The following is a 20,910-nucleotide window of genomic DNA, read 5'->3' as shown; positions in this document are numbered from 1 at the left end:
AAAAAAAGTGACTGTTTTACTTTTTATTGATTTTTCTTTTTTCTGTGTAGGAGACGGCTCCGTCTCCCAGCTCTTGCCGGGCTCAGGGGGGCTTTGCCCCTTTTGCGCTGCATAGCCTGAGTCTGTGTACGCTTCCAGGTGTGGGGACCGAGGCTCTCGGGGTCTCGTAACCCCCTCTGGCTGCCGAGAGGGTTTTTGAACCCGCTGCTGCGCTCAGTGGAAAAAAAAAAAGCTTTAAACTTCAATAAGTTGCAGGTACTCACCTACCTCTAACTTATTTGTAGCAGTTGACCAGCATTTTTTAATTTTTCTGGTCATAGCAGGCCTTGAACCAGCAGCCAGACAGGCAGGAGGCAGCAGGTTTCCCTACTGCTGTCTCCAGCCCTGCAGGCTGTCAATCATTTTTCTCTCTGCAGCCTTTTTTCTCCTCAGAGCGGCTCTATCTTTGCTGCGGGCAGGCAGCTTGCCTCTTTTCTGCCAGCCCCCATCGAGTTTCTGCCGTGGGGGTTTCTTCTATGCCTCCCTGTCGGGTGGGGAAGGTCCCTCCTCGGCAGGGAAGGCAAATTTAGCCCGGGGATCCCGTCCCCAGAGCTTGGCCAGGCCGTTCTCTGGTCGGGCAGCCCGGGAACGGTGGCCATTTTGGATTTTTTATCTGCTCTGTTTTCGGAGCTCCCTGGGACTGGGGGGCCAATTTTTTTTGTAGCTACCCCCCGATTTGAGCCCCCCAGCTCCCCAGGAAGGTTTTTTTGTTACCCCCCCTCGCCTGCTCCTTCCCCTCCCCCACCCGGGAGTTTTGGGGGTCGTTTTTTCTGTGTGTTTTTCCCTCCTCCTGCGTAAATTCCCTTTAGTGAGCATGCAGGAGGAGGTGGAAGGTCCCTCCCTTACCCCCCCCCCCCCCCACCCGGGGACAAATCAATTTAAAAAAAAAAAAAATTAATGAAATCAGTAAACAAAATTTCCCCGCTCTGTCCCGTTGCTAGTTCAGCCGGCTGCAGAGCCCCCGGGGTCCCTTGGGGCGTGGGTGGTCCCCCTCCCTGTCCCCCGATGGATCCCGGTACTCCCGGATCCTATAGCCAACCCGGGTGTGTTAGCTAATCTTCCTGGTGCCGCCTCTTGTCCACGGATATGGCCCCGGTCCTGGCGGGATCTTGGTTTTGTCAAGCGCCTTCTCCTTCTTTCCCCGCCCAAACAGTTGCGCCTGCGGTTTTCGCAGGCTCCCTGGTTGGGCCGTGCCCTGAACGAGCTCCCCTCTCGGTGGCATGCTTTGTTTTTTAAAAAAAAATCAAACAAAAAAAACCCCCACCCCATAATCACTCCGTGGACTCCTTCTGCGGTTGCGTTTCAGGAGGGTTTTTCCTGGTTTTCAAGTTACAGGCACTAGTTACCTATCCGCCTTACACTAAACTTCTGCAGAACCAGGCGGTACTCCGCACTCACCCGAAATTCTTACCTAAGGTAGTTCCGGATTTTCATCTCAATCAATCCATCATACTACCTACCTTTTTTCCCAGGCCCCATGCCAACCCAGGAGAACAGGCTCTGCATACCCTTGACTGTAAGCGGGCTCTAGCGTTTTACCTAGACCGTACAGCTACCCACAGGGAAAGCACTCAATTGTTCATCTCTTTCCACCCTAACAAGTTAGGGAAGCCTGTGGGTAAGCAGGCTCTCTCTGCCTGGTTGGCAGACAGCATATCCTTCTGCTACCAGCAAGCGGGCATTCCACTTCAAGACCGTGTTAAAGCACACTCTGTGAGGGCCATGGCGACTTCAGTAGCACACCTACGATCGGTGCTGCTTCCTGACATTTGCAGGGCTGCTACCTGGAGTTCTCTCCACACCTTTGCAGCCCACTATTGCTTGGACAAAGCCGGAAGACAAGATTCCATCTTCGGCCAATCTGTCCTTCGTAACCTATTTACAGCGTGACGTACCAACACCCTTCCGCCTGCCCAGTGGGGTTCAGGATGCCCTCTCCAAATTCCACCCCAGTTGTGCCTGTTGCATGCCTTTGGATACATTTGGTACATGTTCAGACATCCTCAGTTCGGTACTCACCCATATGTGAGGACTACCATCCTGTTTGCCCTGTGAGAAAGCAAATGTTGCTTACCTGTAACAGGTGTTCTCACAGGACAGCAGGATATTAGTCCTCACGAAACCCGCCTGCCGCCCCGCGGTGTTGGGTTCGTAACATTTAGTTTTATTTTTCGGCACTGCCTGTAGCTTTCAAATAAGACTGAAGGGGGACCCCTGCTGGCTGCAGGGCTAGTGCCATTCTGGGCTTGCCCAGTAGGGGCCAGTCAAAGTTCTGGAAACTTTGACAGATGTTTTCCGTGATTGGGCTCCATCCTTTGATTTCACCCATATGTGAGGACTAACATCTTCTGTCCTATGAGAACACCTGTTAAAGGTAAGCAACATTTACTTACTGTTGGATGGCAGCAGGCAGACAGTCAGGAGGCAAAGGTTTAATGAGCTGCTCCTTAAATTGCTCGCACAGGGGCATGCTCTTTGGTGCAGCCCTTCGGCAGCTGCTGCAGATAGCGGGGGCTGTCAGGGGAGGAGCTGGCCATCCCTTTGCCTTGTCCAGGTGCTCTGGTGGGGAGGGGGAGAGGAACCTAGAGAGTTACTGTGGGGGTCTTTCCTCACTGCTGCTGCTCCTGAGGCCTACAGTCACGTAGTCTTCCAGCCCTAATGGGGCTTCCTGGTGCTGATAGTGGGAGCTTCCATGGTAGGAGATGGCTGTCCCTTCGTCCTGGATGGGTCCTTCATCTTGATCTCATCTCATAGCATAACAAAACAAGCTGCTAGTATTAAAATATTAGTTTTCCTAGCGTGTAGCAGATGGACTCATTACAAATGGGTATAGTGTGCTCGTGCTAGCAGTTGGAGACGGATCTGACGTCAGCACGTGGTACATATACCCCTGCAGGAAGTGCAGACGCTCAGTAATTTCTGTCTCCAAAGCAGTTTGGAGCTACCTAACGCTCACTGAGCGTTCTTCCAAATACTAACGACTAAATTCATAGAAGAATCCTACCTGAAGACGAGCCCCGCACTCCGGTGATACCCTCGGGTCCCTCCCCCAGTTGAGTTTCCCGAGGTGATTTCCGTGGTCCCTCGGAGGTAAGAGCCTCGGTCCGGTGGCCGAATCGCGGCAGGGACCTAGCACCCGAGTGAGAAGGGCTCGGGCGTGGCGTAGAGGCAGCCTCTGTCCCGATCCGTTCGCAGTGAGGTCTTGGCCCCCGAGCGAGACGAGTTCGGGCGCGGCTTAGAGGCAGCGGGTGCACTTCCTCGAGCGCGGCGGTCATGGTAATCACCCTCTCCCCCCCGCAGTCGGAGACCGCCCAGGTCGCAGCCGGGAAGCGCCAAAGATCAGGTAAGGCGTACATCTTTACTTTGGTCTCGGGAGAGCGAGGATTAGCGGGGCCTGCCTACGTGGCAGCCTGCCATTTTGCCTGCCTGCTCGCTGTCGCCCTCTACCCTGTTAGGGCGCACATTGAATTGTTAGGCGCACGTGGTTAGGCGCACGTTGATAGCATTAATAAGCGCACGTGGATAGGTGCAAGTTGTTAGGCGCACGTCGATAGCATTGCTAGGCGCACGCTGATAGGCGCACGCTGATAGGCGCACAGTGATAAGTGCACATTCATGGGCGCACGCTGATAGGCGCACAGCTTTCGCGCATTTTACAAGGCGCATACTGTCGGCTGGGAGCGCACCGGCGCATAGAGATAATAGACGCAATGGAGCGTATGAGAGCCCAGGCGTCCACGGAGCCGGCACCTCCAGAATCAGGCATAAGGGCTCTTGGCCTCTGCTCCGCATGCCACCTCAGAGCCACACAGAGCGAGGAAGCAGACTCCCTATGTACCCAATGTGAGGAGGCCCTGGGAGTTCCAGGTCAGGGCCGATCCCAGCCCAGTTTAATTGCCAGGTCCTCAGGGAACACCCAGGACCTAGCAGGCCGAGGTGAGCAGCCGGGGAACCCTAGAGACCTGGTGCCCCTGAGGCTAGACTCTGCTTCACTCTCCTGGGTGAAATTATTCAAGGGGATTCATGCCTTTGTCCAAATGCAGTCTGCTCCTCGAACCGACCCATACGTACCAGATGACCCTGCCCCTGGTCCGTCTAGGCCTAGGCACGGCCTAGACGGACCAGGGGCAGGGGGATTCAGATTGCTCTGAGGAAGAAGGCGAGCTTCCCGAGCAGGGTGAACTTGCCTCGGGGATAGAGCCGTATCGAACCATGAGACACTTCTTTCTTAGGGAGGATCTCCCAGACCTGGTCTCTCAATGCCTGTTGAAGCTGGCTATCCTGGGCCAAGGCACCCCAGGGGAACCCCCTGCTAGAGGGCCTTCGTCAGACGGCTCACCATTTTCCCCTCCTTCAAGCAGCACAGCAGCTAATCGATCTGGAGTGGAATGCGCTGGAGGCTTCATTCAAAGGGGGTTGGGCCTTGTCTAGCATGTACCCCCTGGACCCGGCAACTAAGGAGCTGCTGGCGTGCCCCAAAGTAGACGCCATAGTCTGCGCAATTGCGAAGCGCACCACCATTCCAGTGGAGGGAGGGGCGGCCCTCAAGGATGCGCATGACCTGCGCCTGGACGCCATTCTGAGACAAGCCTTTGAGGTGGCAGCCATGTCTCTACGAATTGCGACCTGTTGCACCGTGGTGACGCGTTCCTTTTTATCACAAGCCAGGAACAACAGCCCGGGAGAAGAAATGGAATCTGCTCTCTCATTCCTCACTGACGCTGCCTCCGACTTAGTTCGTACGGCAGCCAAGGGAGTGTCATCCTCAGTGGCAGCCAGGAGACAGCTCTGGCTACGAAATTGGTCGGCCGACTCCTCCTCCAAGGCACGCCTTACAAGAATGCCCTTTAAGGGATCCCTCCTGTTCGGCAGCGACCTCGAGAACCTGGCTAACAAATGGGGCGCCTCTCCGTTACCCCGTCTACCAGAAGACAGGTTAAGGAGGAACCAGCGCCCTCTTCCTAGGCCATCCAGAGGTATAGGCTCTCAACGCTTCAACCCCTACAGGACTCGCTAACAAGCACCTCGTTCTCAGACCAGGAACCAGTCCTTTCGGACCAGGCACAACAAGAGGGGAACTGGCTCGGGTTCGGGTCCCGGCCGCACCCCACAATGAGAATCAGCTGACCCATCTGGGGGACGAAGCCATAGGGGGCAGGCTAACCCTATTCTACCGCAGATGGGTCGAGATTACTTCGGACCAGTGGGTCCTCGCCATCATCCGAGATGGGTATTAACTGGACTTCCTTCATCCCCCTCCGGACAAGTTTGTGGAATCTCCTTGTCCACCCCTCAAGAGGGCGGCACTGGAAGCTACCTTGCGGAGGCTCCTGTCCCTAAAAGCCATAATCCCAGTGCCTGCATGGGAGATAAATTCTGGACATTATTCCATTTATTTCATCGTACCCAAGAAGGGGGGCACCTTCAGACCTGTCCTGGATCTCAAGTCAGTCAACCGGCACTTAAGGGTCCCAAGATTTTGCATGGAAACTCTGCGGTCAGTCCGCAGTGCAATACAGCCAGGGGAGTATCTCACATCCCTGGATCTGTCAGAGGCCTACCTGCATATCCCAATCCATCGGGATCACCAGCGCTACTTATGCTTCAAAGTCCTGAAACAACACTTTCAGTTCCGGGCGTTAGCCTTCGGGTTAGCCACCGCGCCGCGAACCTTTACCAAGGTAATAGTAGTGGTGGCGGTGTCCCTCAGGAAGGAAGGAATTCTCGTCCATCCCTACCTAGACGATTGGCTGATCAGGGCAAAGTCACCAGAGGAGAGCCACCGGGCAACCAACAGAGTTATATCTCTTCTGGAAAGCCTAGGATGGGTAGTCAACTTGAACAAGAGTTCCCTACAGCCTCCGCAGTCGCTGGAATACCTAGGAGTCTGATTCGACACCCAGGGAGACAAAGTCAGCCTGACCTCCAAGAGGAGATCAAAACTCCGGAATCGTTTGCAGACTCTGCTGAGTACCTCCCGGCCCACAGCTTGGGATTATCTACAGGTCCTCGGCCTAATGGCGTCCACTCTGGAAGTAGTACCATGGGCACGGGCTCATATGAGACCGTTACAACGAGCCCACGATTACAGAACTACACCGTGCGTCTACCTCTACCGGCCAGAGTGCGGAATCAGTTACGGTGGTGGCTGCAGCCCGGCCACACGAGCCGGGGGTAAAAAATGTCCTCCCCACCCTGGACCCTGCTCACTACAGATGCCAGCCTGAGCGGCTGGGGAGCACACTGCGAAGAGCTAACCGCCCAAGGGCAGTGGAGCAAAGAAGAGTCGGGGTGGAACATCAACCAACTAGAGGCACGGGCAGTCAGGTTAGCCTGCCTGAGATTTGCGCACAGATTTCGAAACAAGGCAGGCAGAGTGATGTCGGACAATGCCACTATATCAACCGACAGGGCGGAACCAGAAGCCGACAGGTATCCCTAGAAAAAGCCATCCTGATGGTTTGGGCGGAAGCAAATCTCCAGGACATCTCCGCCTTCCACATCGCCGTGAAGGACAACACCACGGCAGCCTTCCTCAGCCGGGAAAGCCTAAACCCGGGGGAATGGCAACTGTCACCCTCGGCCTTCCAGATGATTGTGGATCAGTGGGGGACTCCGGGCATGGACCTACTAGCGGACAGGTCCAACGCTCAAGTACCCAGATACTTCAGTCGCAGACGAGATCCTCTATCCCACGGGATCGACGCCCTGGTGCAACCATGGCCTCAGGGGATCCTGCTATATGCCTTCCCCCCATGGCCCCTGATGGGCGCCATTATACACAAAATTCAGCGGCACAGAGGCCTAGTTCTGGTGGCTTCGGACTGGCCAAGAAGACCCTAGTACGCAGACATGAGAAGACTACTGGCAGGGGATCCCCTACCCCTGCTCCCTCACAGGGACCTGCTGAGACAAGGTCCCATCCTCCACGAGAATCCAGCTCAATTCTCTTACGGTCTGGCCATTGAGAGGGCTCGACTGAGGAAAAGGGGATACTCAGGGGCGGTAATAGATGCACTCCTCCGAGCACGCAAGTTCTCCACATCACTAACTTATATATGGATCTGGAGAGTATTTGAAGCCTGGTGCGAAACTCGCAGCACCAACCCACATGCCGCTACAATCCCCATAATTTTGGATTTCCTGCAAGATGGGCTTCAGAAGGGTCTGTCCCTCAATTCAATCAAGGTTCAGGTGGCAGCGCTATCCTGCTACGGCCCCAGGTGTGACGGCAACAGCATTGCCACACACCCAGATGTTTCACGTTTCCTGAAAGGAGTCAAACACATTCGCCCGCCACTGAAATGGCCAGTGCCCCTGTGGAACCTCAACCTAGTTTTGGACTTCCTAGCAGGACCCACCTTCAGACCCCTCCGAGGACTGTCCCCTCCGGCTGTTAACCTTGAAGATGGTTTTCTTGCTGGCCGTATGCTCAGCACGCCGCATCTCAGAGCTACAAGCGCTGTCCTGCCGCGATCCGTTTCTCAGGATCACCCCAGGGGCTATCCATCTTCGCACGGTTCCTTCCTTCTTACCCAAAGTAGTCTCACACTTCCACCTCAACCAAACCATATCCTTGCCAACCATGGAAGGGTTGAAGAAATCGGAAGCAGGTCGAATACTGCGTCATCTCGACATCGGCAGGCTGCTGTCCAGATACCTGGAAATGTCGGAAACAGTAGGAAAGACGGACCACCTGTTCGTCCTTCACAGTGGGAAGCGTCAAGGAGAAGCGGCCTCACGAGCGACTATTGCTCGCTGGATCAAAGAAGTTATCAAAGCGGCCTACGTAGAAGCGGGAAAACCACCACCACCACGAGTCAAGGCTCACTCTACCAGAGCACAAGCGGCCTCCTGGGCAGAAACTAGGATGCTGTCGCCTGTAGAGATATGTAAAGCGGCAACGTGGTCCTCCATCCATACCTTCTCCAGATTCTACCGTCTGGACGTCCAGGCTAGGGAGGACTCAGCATTTGCAAGGGCAATCCTAAACGTACCTCGGGCAGCCTCCCACCCAGTCCGGGAGTAGCTTTTGTACATCCCATTTGTAATGAGTCCATCTGCTACACGCTAGGAAATGGTGAGATTACTTACCTGATAATCTCGTTTTCCTTAGTGTAGGCAGATGGACTCAGCATCCTGCCCGGCTGCCTATATATATATATATATATATATATATATATATATATACATATACATATATATATATATATACATATACATATACCTGCCGGGTGTCGACACCCGGCAGGTATATGTATATGTATGTATATGTATATATATATATATATGTATATATATATATATGTATACATATGTATATGTATATATATATATATATATATATATACACATATACATATACCTGCCGGTTGAGAACACTGGTGGTCTCCAGCTACTATCAATCGTTCAGGTTAATTATATTCAGTTAATCAATCGGTCAGTCACACATATATCCATACAGCTTTTGCAAGGAAGATTACTGAACGTCTGCACTTCCTGCAGGGGTATATGTACCACGTGCTGACGTCAGATCCGTCTCCAACTGTTAGCACGAGCACACTATACCCATTTGTAATGAGTCCATCTGCCTACACTAAGGAAAACGAGATTATCAGGTAAGTAATCTCACCATTATAGGCTAGTTCAGTAGTAGTACTATTCATATGGGTTGGTTCAGTGGCAAGTATTGTTCACTGTCTTGTGGAGGACTTGGATTTGACTCCCAGGCTAGTACTCTGCTTGCTGAGTATGCTGGAGAGGCAATATTTACAGCTTATGTGGGGGAAAGAGTATCATTTATTGTTCAGTGGCAACACCATTGATTTAAGGCCCATGTTACTGTTTTCCGCAGGGAACATTCTAGTGTCCCCTGGCAATGGACCATTACTGCAATGGCTGGGCTAATTTGGGAAGGGATATAAAATAAAGGGAAAAACCTCAAATGGTTGTGAATGAATGTTCATGACACTATAACCCAATAAAGGATGATTATAATTGAACTGATAGGCCAGATTTATTTAGTTAAAAAATTTGTATGTACTGCCTTTGAGTCCGAAGACCAATGAAAGCGGTGTACAACCAACTAAAATATAGTGAGTAAAATAACATACATACATGACTAGAAGGAAATTGGCAGGACAGAAACAAAGAACATTAACTTACTGCAATGTTTAGCTGTCACCTGTTCATTGATAACTCAAAGCAAGTTACATTCAGGTACAGTAGGTATGGCAGGTAATCAGAAGAAGGCTACAATTAATGTCCTTAAGGTTTTGTTTCAGTCTAATCGACTGTTACCCTATGTAAATAGAAATGTTCTAGTGTTCTTCCTTGTTTACAATAATTATCCTGTGATACTCTGCAAAGAATTTTTATCAAGCAGATGTGAAAAATGTTCTTAAAGTGAATAGCCTAAGAATAACAACATAATGAAACAAGTTTAGAGATGTCATGGCAAAACTTTGAAGGTTATGGATTGTGTAGTCATTGCATTAATAAATGTTGATTGTGCTCTTGCAGCTTTTTGGCCCTGGAATCCAGCCTCATCACTGTGATCTCACCAACATGGATGGAGTGGTAACTGTCACCCCTGGAAATATAAATGCAGATACGTATGTTGAAGGGCAGAGAATCTCAGAGACCACTATGTTGCAGAGTGGCATGAAGGTGCAGTTTGGGTCATCTCATGTATTTAAGTTTGTGGATCCCAGTCAAGACCAAATTATTAGTAAAAAAGCCACAGATGGAGGAAATGTAGTCAAAGGCCAAAGGCAGAAAACTGGGTAAGTAAGGAACACATAATAGAATGAGAATGTTTCATAAGTAAGACTGTTGAACAGGCAAATAGTAAATGAATATTCCTGGGTTATTTTTGATACCGAGGTTTGAGATTCTAGAAACATAGTGCATTGGTGCTGAGGATATAGGCATTTTCCTAGGACAAGCAGGATGCTAGTCCCCACAAGTGGGTGACATCAGATGGAGCCCGGCACGGAATGCCCAGCATGCCACTATCCCTGCGTCCACGAGGGGTCCCTCTTCAGTCTGTTCTGCAGAGCTATCATCCCATGAATGTGGAGCTTGTGCCATTTTCTTGGAAAACTTCCACGTTCGAATTCTTTTCTAGTTTTTTCCTGCACCGGGTCCCTCAACATTATTCTGGCTCTAATTAGTGGGCGTCGCAGTGAGTTTTTGCGTTCTTCGCAGTTGATCCCTGACTGTGCTGTTCCCCCGGTGACCATCACTCATCGGTTGTTTTTTGACGTGTCAAGCTTTCGCGGCTACCCCCAGTTCCCTCAGGCGATGTCCATTACCAACCCCCATGAGGTCTGTGTCTTGTGCCTGGGGGAATCGCACAACATCAGGGGGTGCCTCCTCTGTACCCAGATGACCCCTAAGGGTTGCCGCACGCACCTAGATAAGATTGAGAAGCTGTTCGGCACCAGAGGTCCGGTCCTTCGAGCTCCACATCGAGGGTCATCGACGCTCTTGGGGAAGGAGGATCCGGTGACTACAGAGGCTGTACTGTCTTCTCCACCACAGAGTCTCCAGGTCGAATTGGGAGATGAGATCTGGCCGACATCTCTTTCCTCTCTTTCCAGGTCTGGATTGTCGTCGTCTCTCTCAGCATTGGGGAAAGTACAGGTCGAGCACAGTGGGAAGTCGAAGAAGCACAGTCCTCGTTCTCCATCTTTACACAAGACCAAGCTTGAGAAGGCACCTTCGACAGCCGAGATGCCCCTGATGTGGCCCCGGACCAAGGAGGCGTCACCTCGATCGAGGCTGAGAGCCCAAGGTGGTCCCCACCAATACCGTTGCCAGGCATCGGTCTCCCTCGGGGTTCCGAGGGAGACCAGATAGTGCCGCCGCCTCCTCCAGCTGTCCTCTCTTCTGCTGCATTAGAAGAAGAGGTAGAACGCAGAGTATGGTTGGCGGTAGGCTGAGCCCTATAAGGCATTGAGCCACTGGGCCTGTTGGGGGTGCCGTCGATGCTGGAACCATTGCAGGAGCGCTTCTATATGCTCCTTGGTGCCCTGCCGACGCTGCCACTGACGGAGACCATTCGCATTACCAATTCTTCAGATGAGAGTACCTTCAGGCCTGGTGGTGCCTCTTCTGAGGCAGACTCCGCAGCTGCCATTGCTCAAGTCTCTACTGGGGCCATTGAAGCCCTCAGGGCCTCAGATGCCTGCGATGCCCTATGTGCCCTTCGGGCTCTCGGTGCCCTTTGGTGCCGCGCACCAAGAGTGTAGTAAGGGTTCCCCCCGCCAGTGTCCCCGGCAATCTTAGTGAGGAGGATGCCCCATTTGACCCATGGGGAGATGATGCCTCTGAGCCATCTTCTCCAGAGGAGAAGTCTAAATCCCCTCCCGAGGACAATGTTTGCGGGCTTTGGGCGAGCCATGGCGGAATACGTCCCCTTCCAGCTCCTGACTGAGTTGGACTCCAGGTACAAGATGCTACCAAAATGATAAGGGGAATGGAACAGCTCCCCTATGAGGAAAGACTAAAGAGGTTAGGACTTTTCAGCTTGGAGAAGAGACGGCTGAGGGGGGGATATGATAGAGGTGTTTAAAATCATGAGAGGTCTAGAACGGGTAGATGTGAATCGGTTATTTACTCTTTCGGATAATAGAAAGACTAGGGGGCACTCCATGAAGTTAGCATGTGGCACATTTAAAACTAATCGGAGAAAGTTCTTTTTTACTCAACGCACAATTAAATGCTGGAATTTGTTGCCAGAGGATGTGGTTAATGCAGTTGTATAGCTGTGTTTAAAAAAGGATTGGATAAGTTCTTGGAGGAGAAGTCCATTACCTGCTATTAACTAAGTTGACTTAGAAAATAGCCACTGCTATTACTAGCTATTACTTCGTGGTTGGCGAGAAGACTTCCGGTACAGGGTGCTACCTTTCAGCGTGGTGTCTGCACCCCATGTCTTCACAAAGTGCCTGGCCGTGGTAGAGGCCTACCTGCAGCAGCTGTGAGTGCAAGGTTTTCCCTACCTGGATGACTGGCTTATCTAGAGCGCCACCCAGGAGGGGGAGCACTTCGGTCCCTGCACTACACCATTTGGGTGTTGGAGACCTTGGTGTTTCAGTTCAACTACCCAAAGTTGCAGCTCAACCTGTCTCTTCAGCTGGACTTCATTGGTGCTAGATTTGACACAGCTCAAGCCAAATAGTTTCTGCCCTGGGATCAAGCACTCACCATAGTGTCCTTGGTGAGAGCGATCTCTGAGTTGCCAGTTTTCGGTGCACCAGTTGCTTCGCCTGTTGGGACATATGGCTGCAACCATCCATGTCACTCCCTTCACTTACCTACACATGCGCAGGGTGCAGTGCACCTTGTGGTCTCTGTGGTGCTTGGCCTTTCAGGACCTTCGGGTACGCATCCGTATTACTCCATCACTCCGGGTCACCTTGTCATGGTGGGAGAATCTGTCCCGTTTGTAACAGGGGTGCCCTTCCATGCTTTCCCTGCTCAAATTGTGCTCACCATGGATGCTTCAAACCTGGGTTGGGGAGCCCATGTGGAGGGTCTCCACACTCAGGGTCGATTGTCTATTCAGGAAGTGAGGTGTCAAATAAACTTTCTTGAACTCTGAGCGATCTTATACGCTCTTTGGGTGTTTCGAGATGGCCTGGGCAAACAAGGTGGTCCTCATCCAGACAATCAGGTGGCGATGTGGTACCTCCAACAAGCAGGGAGGCACGAGATTGTTCATTCTCTGCCAGGAGGTGGTTCAGATCTGGTTTTGGGCTCTGTCCCAGGGCATTCTGCTACGAGCTATGTACCTGCTGGGGACGGAAAATGTGATAGATGACCTGAGTCGTTCTTTCCACCCCCATGAGTTTTCCCTTAAGCGGGAGGTTGCGGATTTGATCTTCTGTTTCTGGGGAAGCCCGGTCGTGGACCTATTTGCTTCTCCTTGCAACAGGAAGGTAGACCAGTTCTGCACCCTGTTCAGAGAGAATGGCAAACCAGCATCAGATGCCTTTGCCCGACATCAGGCATGGGCCTCCTGAATTCATATTCTCTGCTTCCACTAGCATTGAAGACTCTCCTGAAGCTCCAACAAGACCAAGTACCATGGTCCTCATCAGTCCGTATTGGCCGTGGCAGATCTGGTTCTCCCTCCTGTAGGATCTCTCCCTCCGGGAGCCAATCAATCTGGGAACCTCCCCAGACCTCATCACACAGGATCAGGGCAGACTGCACCATCCCAACCTCCAGGCATTGTCCCTAACAGTTTGGATGTTGAGAGGGTGATTTTGCAGCCCTTAGACCTCTCGGATGATGTGTCTTGGGTTCTAGTGGCATCCAGGAAACCTTCCACTAAGGAAGTCTTATGGCTTGAAGTGGAGGAGGTTTTCTGTTTCATGTGAGCGCCATGGCTTGGATCTGTTTGCTTGCTCAACACTGAAGCTAATTGATTACCTTTTGTACCTCTCGGAAGTTGGCATAAAGACCAACGCCATCCAGGTGCATCTCAGTGCTATTGGGGCTTGCAACCAAGGTGTGGATGGTTCGCCCATCTCAATGCAGCCCATAGCGGGGCGCTTTATGACGGGTCTGCTTCAGCTGAAGCCTCCCCTAAGAACCCCTGCTGGGTCCTAGGACCTCAATGTGGTCTTGTCCCAACTTATGAAGGCTCCGTTTGACCCTTTGTGCTCCTGTGACCTGAAGTATCTGGCCTGGAAGGTCATCTTTGTGGCAGTCTCATCGGTATACAGGGTCAGTGAACTTCAGACCTTGGTGTCGTATCCATCTTACACGAAGTTCTTCCATGATAGGGTGGTTCTCCTCACTCACCCTAAAGTGGTGACGGATTTTCATCTAAACCAGTCCATTGTACTACCCACTTTTTTTTTTTTCCAAAGCCTCATTCACACCAGGGTGAACAGACGCTGCACAATTTGGATTGCAAGAGCGCCTTAGCCTTCTGGCTGGAGCAGACATCAGGCCATAGGCCGTCCACGCAACACTTCATCTCTTTTGATAGGAACAGATTGGGAGTTGTGGTTGCTAAGCATACTCTGTCCAACTGGCTAGTGGATTGCATCTCCTTCTGCTACACTCAGGCGGGACTGCAGCTTGGGGGCCATATTATGACTTATTCTGTCAGCCATGGCAACTTCGGTGGCCCACTTGCGAGCGGTTTCCGTGGACGAGATCTGCAAGGGCTGCGACATGAAGTTCCCTCCACACCTTTGCCTCGCACTACTATCTGGACAGGGACGGCCAATGCCCAAGCAATTTCAGCTGTGAAACCCAACTCTTCCTTCCTCAGGCCCTTTGTTTGGGTTCAGGCTGTCTCCCTGTGTTACCAACAAGTACCTTGGTTGTTGTGCCCATTGGCATCTGGTTAGGTGATTGTTGATCCCCTTGTTTCTGGAAGAGCCTGTAGCTAGGGATTCACCCACTTGTGAGGTCTACCATCCTGCTTGTCCTAGGAGAAAGCAGAAATGCTTATCTGTAATAGGTGTTCTCCTAGGACAGCAGAATGTTAGTCCTCAGGAAACCCGCTCGCCACCCTGCGGAGTTGGATTTTCTCCTAGTTCATTTTTCGTAATTCTATATTATGAGACTGAAGAGGGACTGCACATGAACGCGTGGATAGTGGCATGCTCAGGGTGCCAGTCAGTTTTCTGTGCCGGGCTCCATCTATGATGTCATCCACTTGTGAGGACTAACATTCTGCTGTCCTAAGAGAATACTTGTTACAGGTAAGCAGCTCTGCTTTCTCCTGCATTATGACAGATGCTGGATGGGGAAGGAAAGAATATTAAAGATATGAGTTAAAGGGTATTTTCTAGTGATGCTAGATGTAATCTGATATCTCAGAGCTGATTAGAAAGTATGATTATGGTTTTGTGAAAATTTAAAATGCACCTGCTCAACCTGGTAAATTTCCTTATTTCATATATTCCATTCAGCATCATGTGAGAAGTGCTTTGGTTTTGTTGGTGGATATAGTAAATAAAATATGAGAAAACTAGGCTTCCTTATTTGCACTTAATTTTTGTGAGTTTTTTTTTCTCCTGAAGTACCATTTTAAGTTTAAGCCTGTCCATTTTGCAGTGTATGGGAGCAGAACAAACTACTACCCAGCATACTAAACATTTTTATTTAGTGTGTGTATGTATATATAATTACAAAGTTCCTGTTAAAAGATTTTATAGTCTAAATTGGAACAGAGAGGTTCTGCGACTTATTCAGGGATTAAAGGTAAGTTGAGTGGGGCGGAGCAATAGTGGAGTAAAGGAGTACAGAGCAGCAGGCTGCGAACCAGAGAAACCAGGATTGAAATCCTACGGCTACTCCTTATGACCTTAGGCAAATCACTTTACCCTCAGGTACAAACTTTGTCCTAGATTCATCAAAAGGCTATAAATTTTGCATGAATAGTGCCAGCGCTAAAAACTACTACCCAGCGCTAAAAACTACTACCCAGCATACTAAACATTTTTATTTAGTGTGTGTGTGTGTATATATAATTACAAAGTTCCTGTTAAAAGATTTTATAGTCTAAATTGGAACAGAGAGGTTCTGCGACTTATTCAGGGATTAAAGGTAAGTTGAGTGGGGCGGAGCAATAGTGGAGTAAAGGAGTACAGAGCAGCAGGCTGCGAACCAGAGAAACCAGGATTGAAATCCTACGGCTACTCCTTATGACCTTAGGCAAATCACTTTACCCTCAGGTACAAAATTTGTCCTAGATTCATCAAAAGGTTATAAATTTTGCATGAATAGTGCCAGCGCTAAAAAAAAAAAAAAAAAAGCATGGTTAGGGTAAATTTTCACTTACTGATTAGTGCTTCACATAGGTAGGAAGAAGTTCTTGAGAAAAACATTGAAGTGTTACCAGCAAAGAGAGAGAAAATACAATGCATGCAGTATTTCAAGATCCATAACCAAAAGAAAAATCTAATTGAGATGAATAACTCTGTCAACAGTGGCACATCTACAAAAAGAAAGAGTGAAGTGAATAACAAATCTCAACTAATATCTTATAAGGAGTCCAGGAAAAGCAATAATCTTAGAGAGTACCTGGAAGGCTATGACCACAAATGCTCATAGTTTGGGAAATAAAATCCCAGATCTGCAGGCCCTAATGACTGAGGCAGAATTGGACATTGTTGCTATCACAGAAACATGGTTCACAGAATCTCATGAATGGGATACAACAATACCAGGCTACAACTTGTTAAGGAAGGACAGAGAGGATAGAAAAGGGGGAGGTGTGGCTCTTTATATTAGAAACAACATCCAAGCATCTGAGCTACAAGGAAGTTGGGGTAAGGAAGAAGCTCTATGGCTCGACCTAAAAAAAGATGACGGAGCGTCCATTTATATTGGAGTGGTTTACAGGCCTCCAAACCAAAAGGAAGAGCTGGACAGAGATCTGGTTGAAGACATCCATAAGATAGGTAAGAAGGGAGAAGTGGTGATCGTGGGTGACTTTAATATGCCAGATGTAGACTGGAAAATCCCATCTGCAGAAACTAAAAATAGTAGAGCGATAGTGGATGCCATGCAAGTATCTTTGTTCAAACAAATGGTGTTGGAACCCACGAGAGAAGGAGCTATACTCGACTTAGTGCTCACTAATGCAGATAATGTCTCAGATGTCCAGGTGGGCGCCCACCTCAGCAGTAGTGATCATCAAACGGTATGGTTTAATATCACTAAAAGAATAGGGAAAAGAACTACAAAGACCCGAGTTTTACAGTTCAAAAACACAGACTTCGAGGAAATGGGGAAGTACCTGGAGGAAGAACTTAAAGGATGGGAGAACGAGAGAGATGTGGATCAACAGTGGACCAATCTAAAAGGAGCAATCACCAAGGCAACTGCTCTATATGTTAGAAATGTAAAGAAAAGCAAAAGAAAATTGAAACCTATCTGGTTCTCAAAGGAGGTGGCTGACAAAATTAAAGCTAAAAGAATAGCATTCAAGAAATATAAAAGATCCCAAAGGAAGGAGCACAAAGAAGAATATTTGTATCAACTGAGGGAGACAAAGAAATTAATCAAGTTGGCAAAAAGTCAAGCAGAAGAGAGGATTGCCAAGGAGATAAAAAATGGTGACAAAACATTTTTCAGATACATCAGCGAAAAGAGAAAGGTCCAAAGTGGTATAGTGAAATTGAAAGGTGGTAATGATCAATGTGTGGAGAGAGACGAAGAAATGGCAGAAATATTAAACGAATACTTCAGCTCTGTGTTCACTAAAGAAGACCCTGGAGAAGGACCATCTCTACACAACAAGAAACTGGAGGGAAGTGGAATGGATGAAAATCCTTTTACAGTAGAAAATGTGTGGGAAGAGCTAAAGAACCTGAAAGTGGACAAAGCCATGGGGCCTGATGGGATTCATCCAAGGATATTGAGGGAGCTCAGAGATGTTCTGGCGGGTCCGCTGTGTGACCTGTTCAATAGATCCCTAGAAACGGGAGTGGTGCCGAGTGATTGGAGAAGAGCGGTGGTGGTCCCGCTTCACAAGAGTGGGAACAGGGAGGAAGCTGGCAACTACAGACCGGTTAGCCTCACTTCGGTGGTGGGAAAAGTAATGGAGTCACTGCTGAAAGAGAGAATAGTGAACTATCTACAGTCCAGAGAATTGATGGACCAGAGGCAACATGGATTCACCAGGGGAAGATCCTGTCAGACAAATCTGATTAACTTTTTTGACTGGGTAACCAAGGAATTGGATCGAGGAAGAGCGCTTGATATCATATACTTGGATTTCAGCAAAGCTTTTGATACAGTTCCGCACAGGAGACTGGTGAATAAAACGAGAAGCTTAGGAGTGAGGGCCGAGGTGGTGACCTGGATTGCAAATTGGCTGACGGACAGAAGACAATGTGTGATGGTAAATGGAACCTTCTCTGAAGAGAGAGCGGTTTTAAGTGGTGTACCGCAAGGATCGGTGTTGGGACCGGTCCTGTTCAATATCTTTGTGAGCGACATTGCGGACGAGATAGAAGGTAAGGTTTGTCTTTTTGCGGATGACACTAAGATCTGCAACAGAGTGGACACGCCGGAAGGAGTGGAGGGAATGAGACGGGATCTAAGGAAACTGGAAGAGTGGTCGAAGATATGGCAGCTCAGATTCAATGCCAAGAAGTGCAAAGTCATGCATATGGGGAGTGGAAATCCGAATGAACTGTATTCGATGGGGGGGGAAAAGCTGATGTGCACGGAGCAGGAGAGGGACCTTGGGGTGATAGTGTCTAATGATATGAAGTCTGCGAAACAATGCGACAAGGCGATAGCAAAAGCCAGACGAATGCTGGGCTGCATAGAGAGAGGAATATCGAGTAAGAAAAGGGAAGTGATTATTCCCTTGTACAGGTCCTTGGTGAGGCCTCACCTGGAGTACTGTGTTCAGTTCTGGAGACCGTATCTACAAAAAGACAAAGACAAGATGGAAGCGGTACAGAGAAGGGCAACCAAGAAGGTGGAGGATCTTCATCGGATGACGTACGAGGAGAGATTGAAGAATCTAAATATGTACACCCTGGAGGAAAGGAGGAGCAGAGGTGATATGATACAGACTTTCAGATACTTGAAAGGTTTTAATGATCCAAAGACAACGACAAACCTGTTCCATAGGAAAAAAATCAGCAGAACCAGGGGTCACGATTTGAAGCTCCAGGGAGGAAGATTCAGAACCAATGTCAGGAAGTATTTCTTCACGGAGAGGGTGGTGGACACCTGGAATGCCCTTCCGGAGGATGTGGTGAAGACCAGAACTGTGAAGGACTTCAAAGGGGCGTGGGATAAACACTGTGGATCCATAAAGTCAAGAGGCCGCCAATGAAGAGTGGGTGACTCGCCAGAATGACGGCTACTGCCTGGAGACAATACCCTTATTCAATAAACATACACATGCTTACTGTGACTCCAACATCGCTCTAAGCTTCAACAGCAAGAGGAAATGTGGAAAAATGGATTTACACTCACAAAGAGGGGAGTAGCTGGCTTGTTACGGCGGTTACTACCCCAAACCAAATAAGCCTGATGCTTCACCTTCAATGCATATACAGCATAGTTCTCTGCTTCAACGGCAGGGGAGAAGAAAAAAGTGTTCGCACTCACAAAGTGGGGAGTAGCTGGCTTGTTACGGCGGTTACTACCCCAAACCAATTGTGTCCGATACTTCACTTTCGATGCATATCCAGCATGGCTCTCTGCTTCAACAGCATGGGAGAAGACTGATACATCACGCATTTCCAGCATAGCTCCCTGCTTCAACAGCAGGGGAGAAGAAAAACAACCAATAAGGACTGTATAACATAGTCTGGGTAAAACAAATAAGCATGGGTGTAGCTTGCTTATTGCGGCGGTTACTACCCCTACTACCCCTAACTAATCAAGCTAGATATTTCAATGGTGGGGGTGGAAGGGAAATAGAACCAAGAGCTAAGAGAAACAGATAAGTATGAGAGAAAAAAACGTGTGAAGCTTGCTGGGCAGACTGGATGGGCCGTTTGGTCTTCTTCTGCCGTCATTTCTATGTTTCTATGTTTCTATGTATTTTACCACAGCACGTGTTAAATTTATCGCTGCCGCGATATTTATACTTTGCAAGCTGAGAATTGCCCAGACAGGCATTTCCTTGTTTTGGGCTGCTGAGAGACACTTCATAAGGCTCTCATCTATTTATACCACTATAGGAGGGTCATTTAGTAACCCGAGGGTGATGATCTAGTGGTGGACTAGGGTTTTCGGGGCCAGCTTTACATGCACAGTCAGATGTACGAACAGCACAGTACACAACAGTGAAGACTGAATTTGATTTGGAGTGAGGAAAGGTACACAAAGATGAGAATTCAACAATCTTCTCTCGCCCTAGCTTGATGCATTTCTACCTGGGTACTATTAAGCTAGGGCGAGAGAAGATTGTTGAATTCTCATCTTTGTGTATCTTTCCTCATTCCAAATCAAATCAATAAACATTATTAAAACACCAGCCTCTCAGTACATCTAATCTACTGTCAGGCCTCAGAAAGGCCTCTCGGTTCCTTCCTTGCTACCACCTGACTCGCTGACTCGCTGCTAGGATAGCCCCCTGACGTCGCAGAAGGGGCTGGGTGAGTGATTTTAAATCCACACTCCCCCCAGACGCCCCCACCACTCACTTGAGGGCCGTTATCTGACTTTTACACAACTTACCACCTCTCGGGGACTCCTCAATCCCTGCCGGCCTCTGGTTCCTCGATCGGACGCCTCTCTCCTCTCAGCCGTCGACGAACTCCGCAGGGGCTTTCCCCGCAGCACAACCATCTCACCAACGGAAGAACCCAGCGAACTGACCCCCCTCGAACGCACCTGCACCCGACGTCACTAATCTACTGTCAGGCCTCAGAAAGGCCTCTCTGTTCCTTCCTCGCTACCACCTGACTCGCTGCTAGGACAGCCCCCTGATGTCGCAGAAGGGGCCGGGTGAGTGATTTTAAATCCACACTCCCCCCCAAGCGCCGTGCACCGCGCGCCGAAGGAGCGCGTCCAAAGGAGCAGGCCCCTTTGCATGCCCCTTCGCGCAGCCCCAACTTATTGCCACCAGAAGCAAAAATAAAAATGATTACAAAAACACCACCTTCAAGCAAACAACCCACACCCCTCCCAAACATCCATTCAACACACGATACACACAACCAAACCCCGCAACAAACTAAAACAACCAACAAACAAAAGCAATTCAAATATCCAACTCTCAAACTACTTACTACTCTCTTTCATACTTATCAACACCCGCTCAATATTAAAAAAAATCCCTCTAATCAATGACCGATTCCAAACCTGATTTCATCGCAATAACAGAAACCTGGCTCAAAAAAACTGATGCCGTACTAATTA

General features: G+C 49.4%; 1 protein-coding gene across 21 annotated transcripts in view; it reads left to right on the top strand.

Annotated features, from left to right (window-relative positions):
• The window catches only part of AFDN (afadin, adherens junction formation factor), a 1,391,435-nt gene that overhangs the window by 281,205 nt on the left and 1,089,320 nt on the right, over positions 1–20,910 (top strand). For all 21 annotated transcript variants that reach the window (XM_029594302.1, XM_029594301.1, XM_029594288.1 and 18 more), the window contains one exon: positions 9,562–9,824. In XM_029594302.1, the coding sequence (XP_029450162.1) occupies positions 9,562–9,824 (263 nt within the window). The remainder of the gene's footprint in view (positions 1–9,561; positions 9,825–20,910) is intronic.

The sequence above is a fragment of the Rhinatrema bivittatum genome, chromosome 3 (assembly GCF_901001135.1).
Source record: "Rhinatrema bivittatum chromosome 3, aRhiBiv1.1, whole genome shotgun sequence".
Classification (NCBI taxonomy): domain Eukaryota; kingdom Metazoa; phylum Chordata; class Amphibia; order Gymnophiona; family Rhinatrematidae; genus Rhinatrema; species Rhinatrema bivittatum.
Note: the sequence above shows the minus strand (reverse complement) of the source record. Positions and strands in the feature narration are given on the sequence as shown.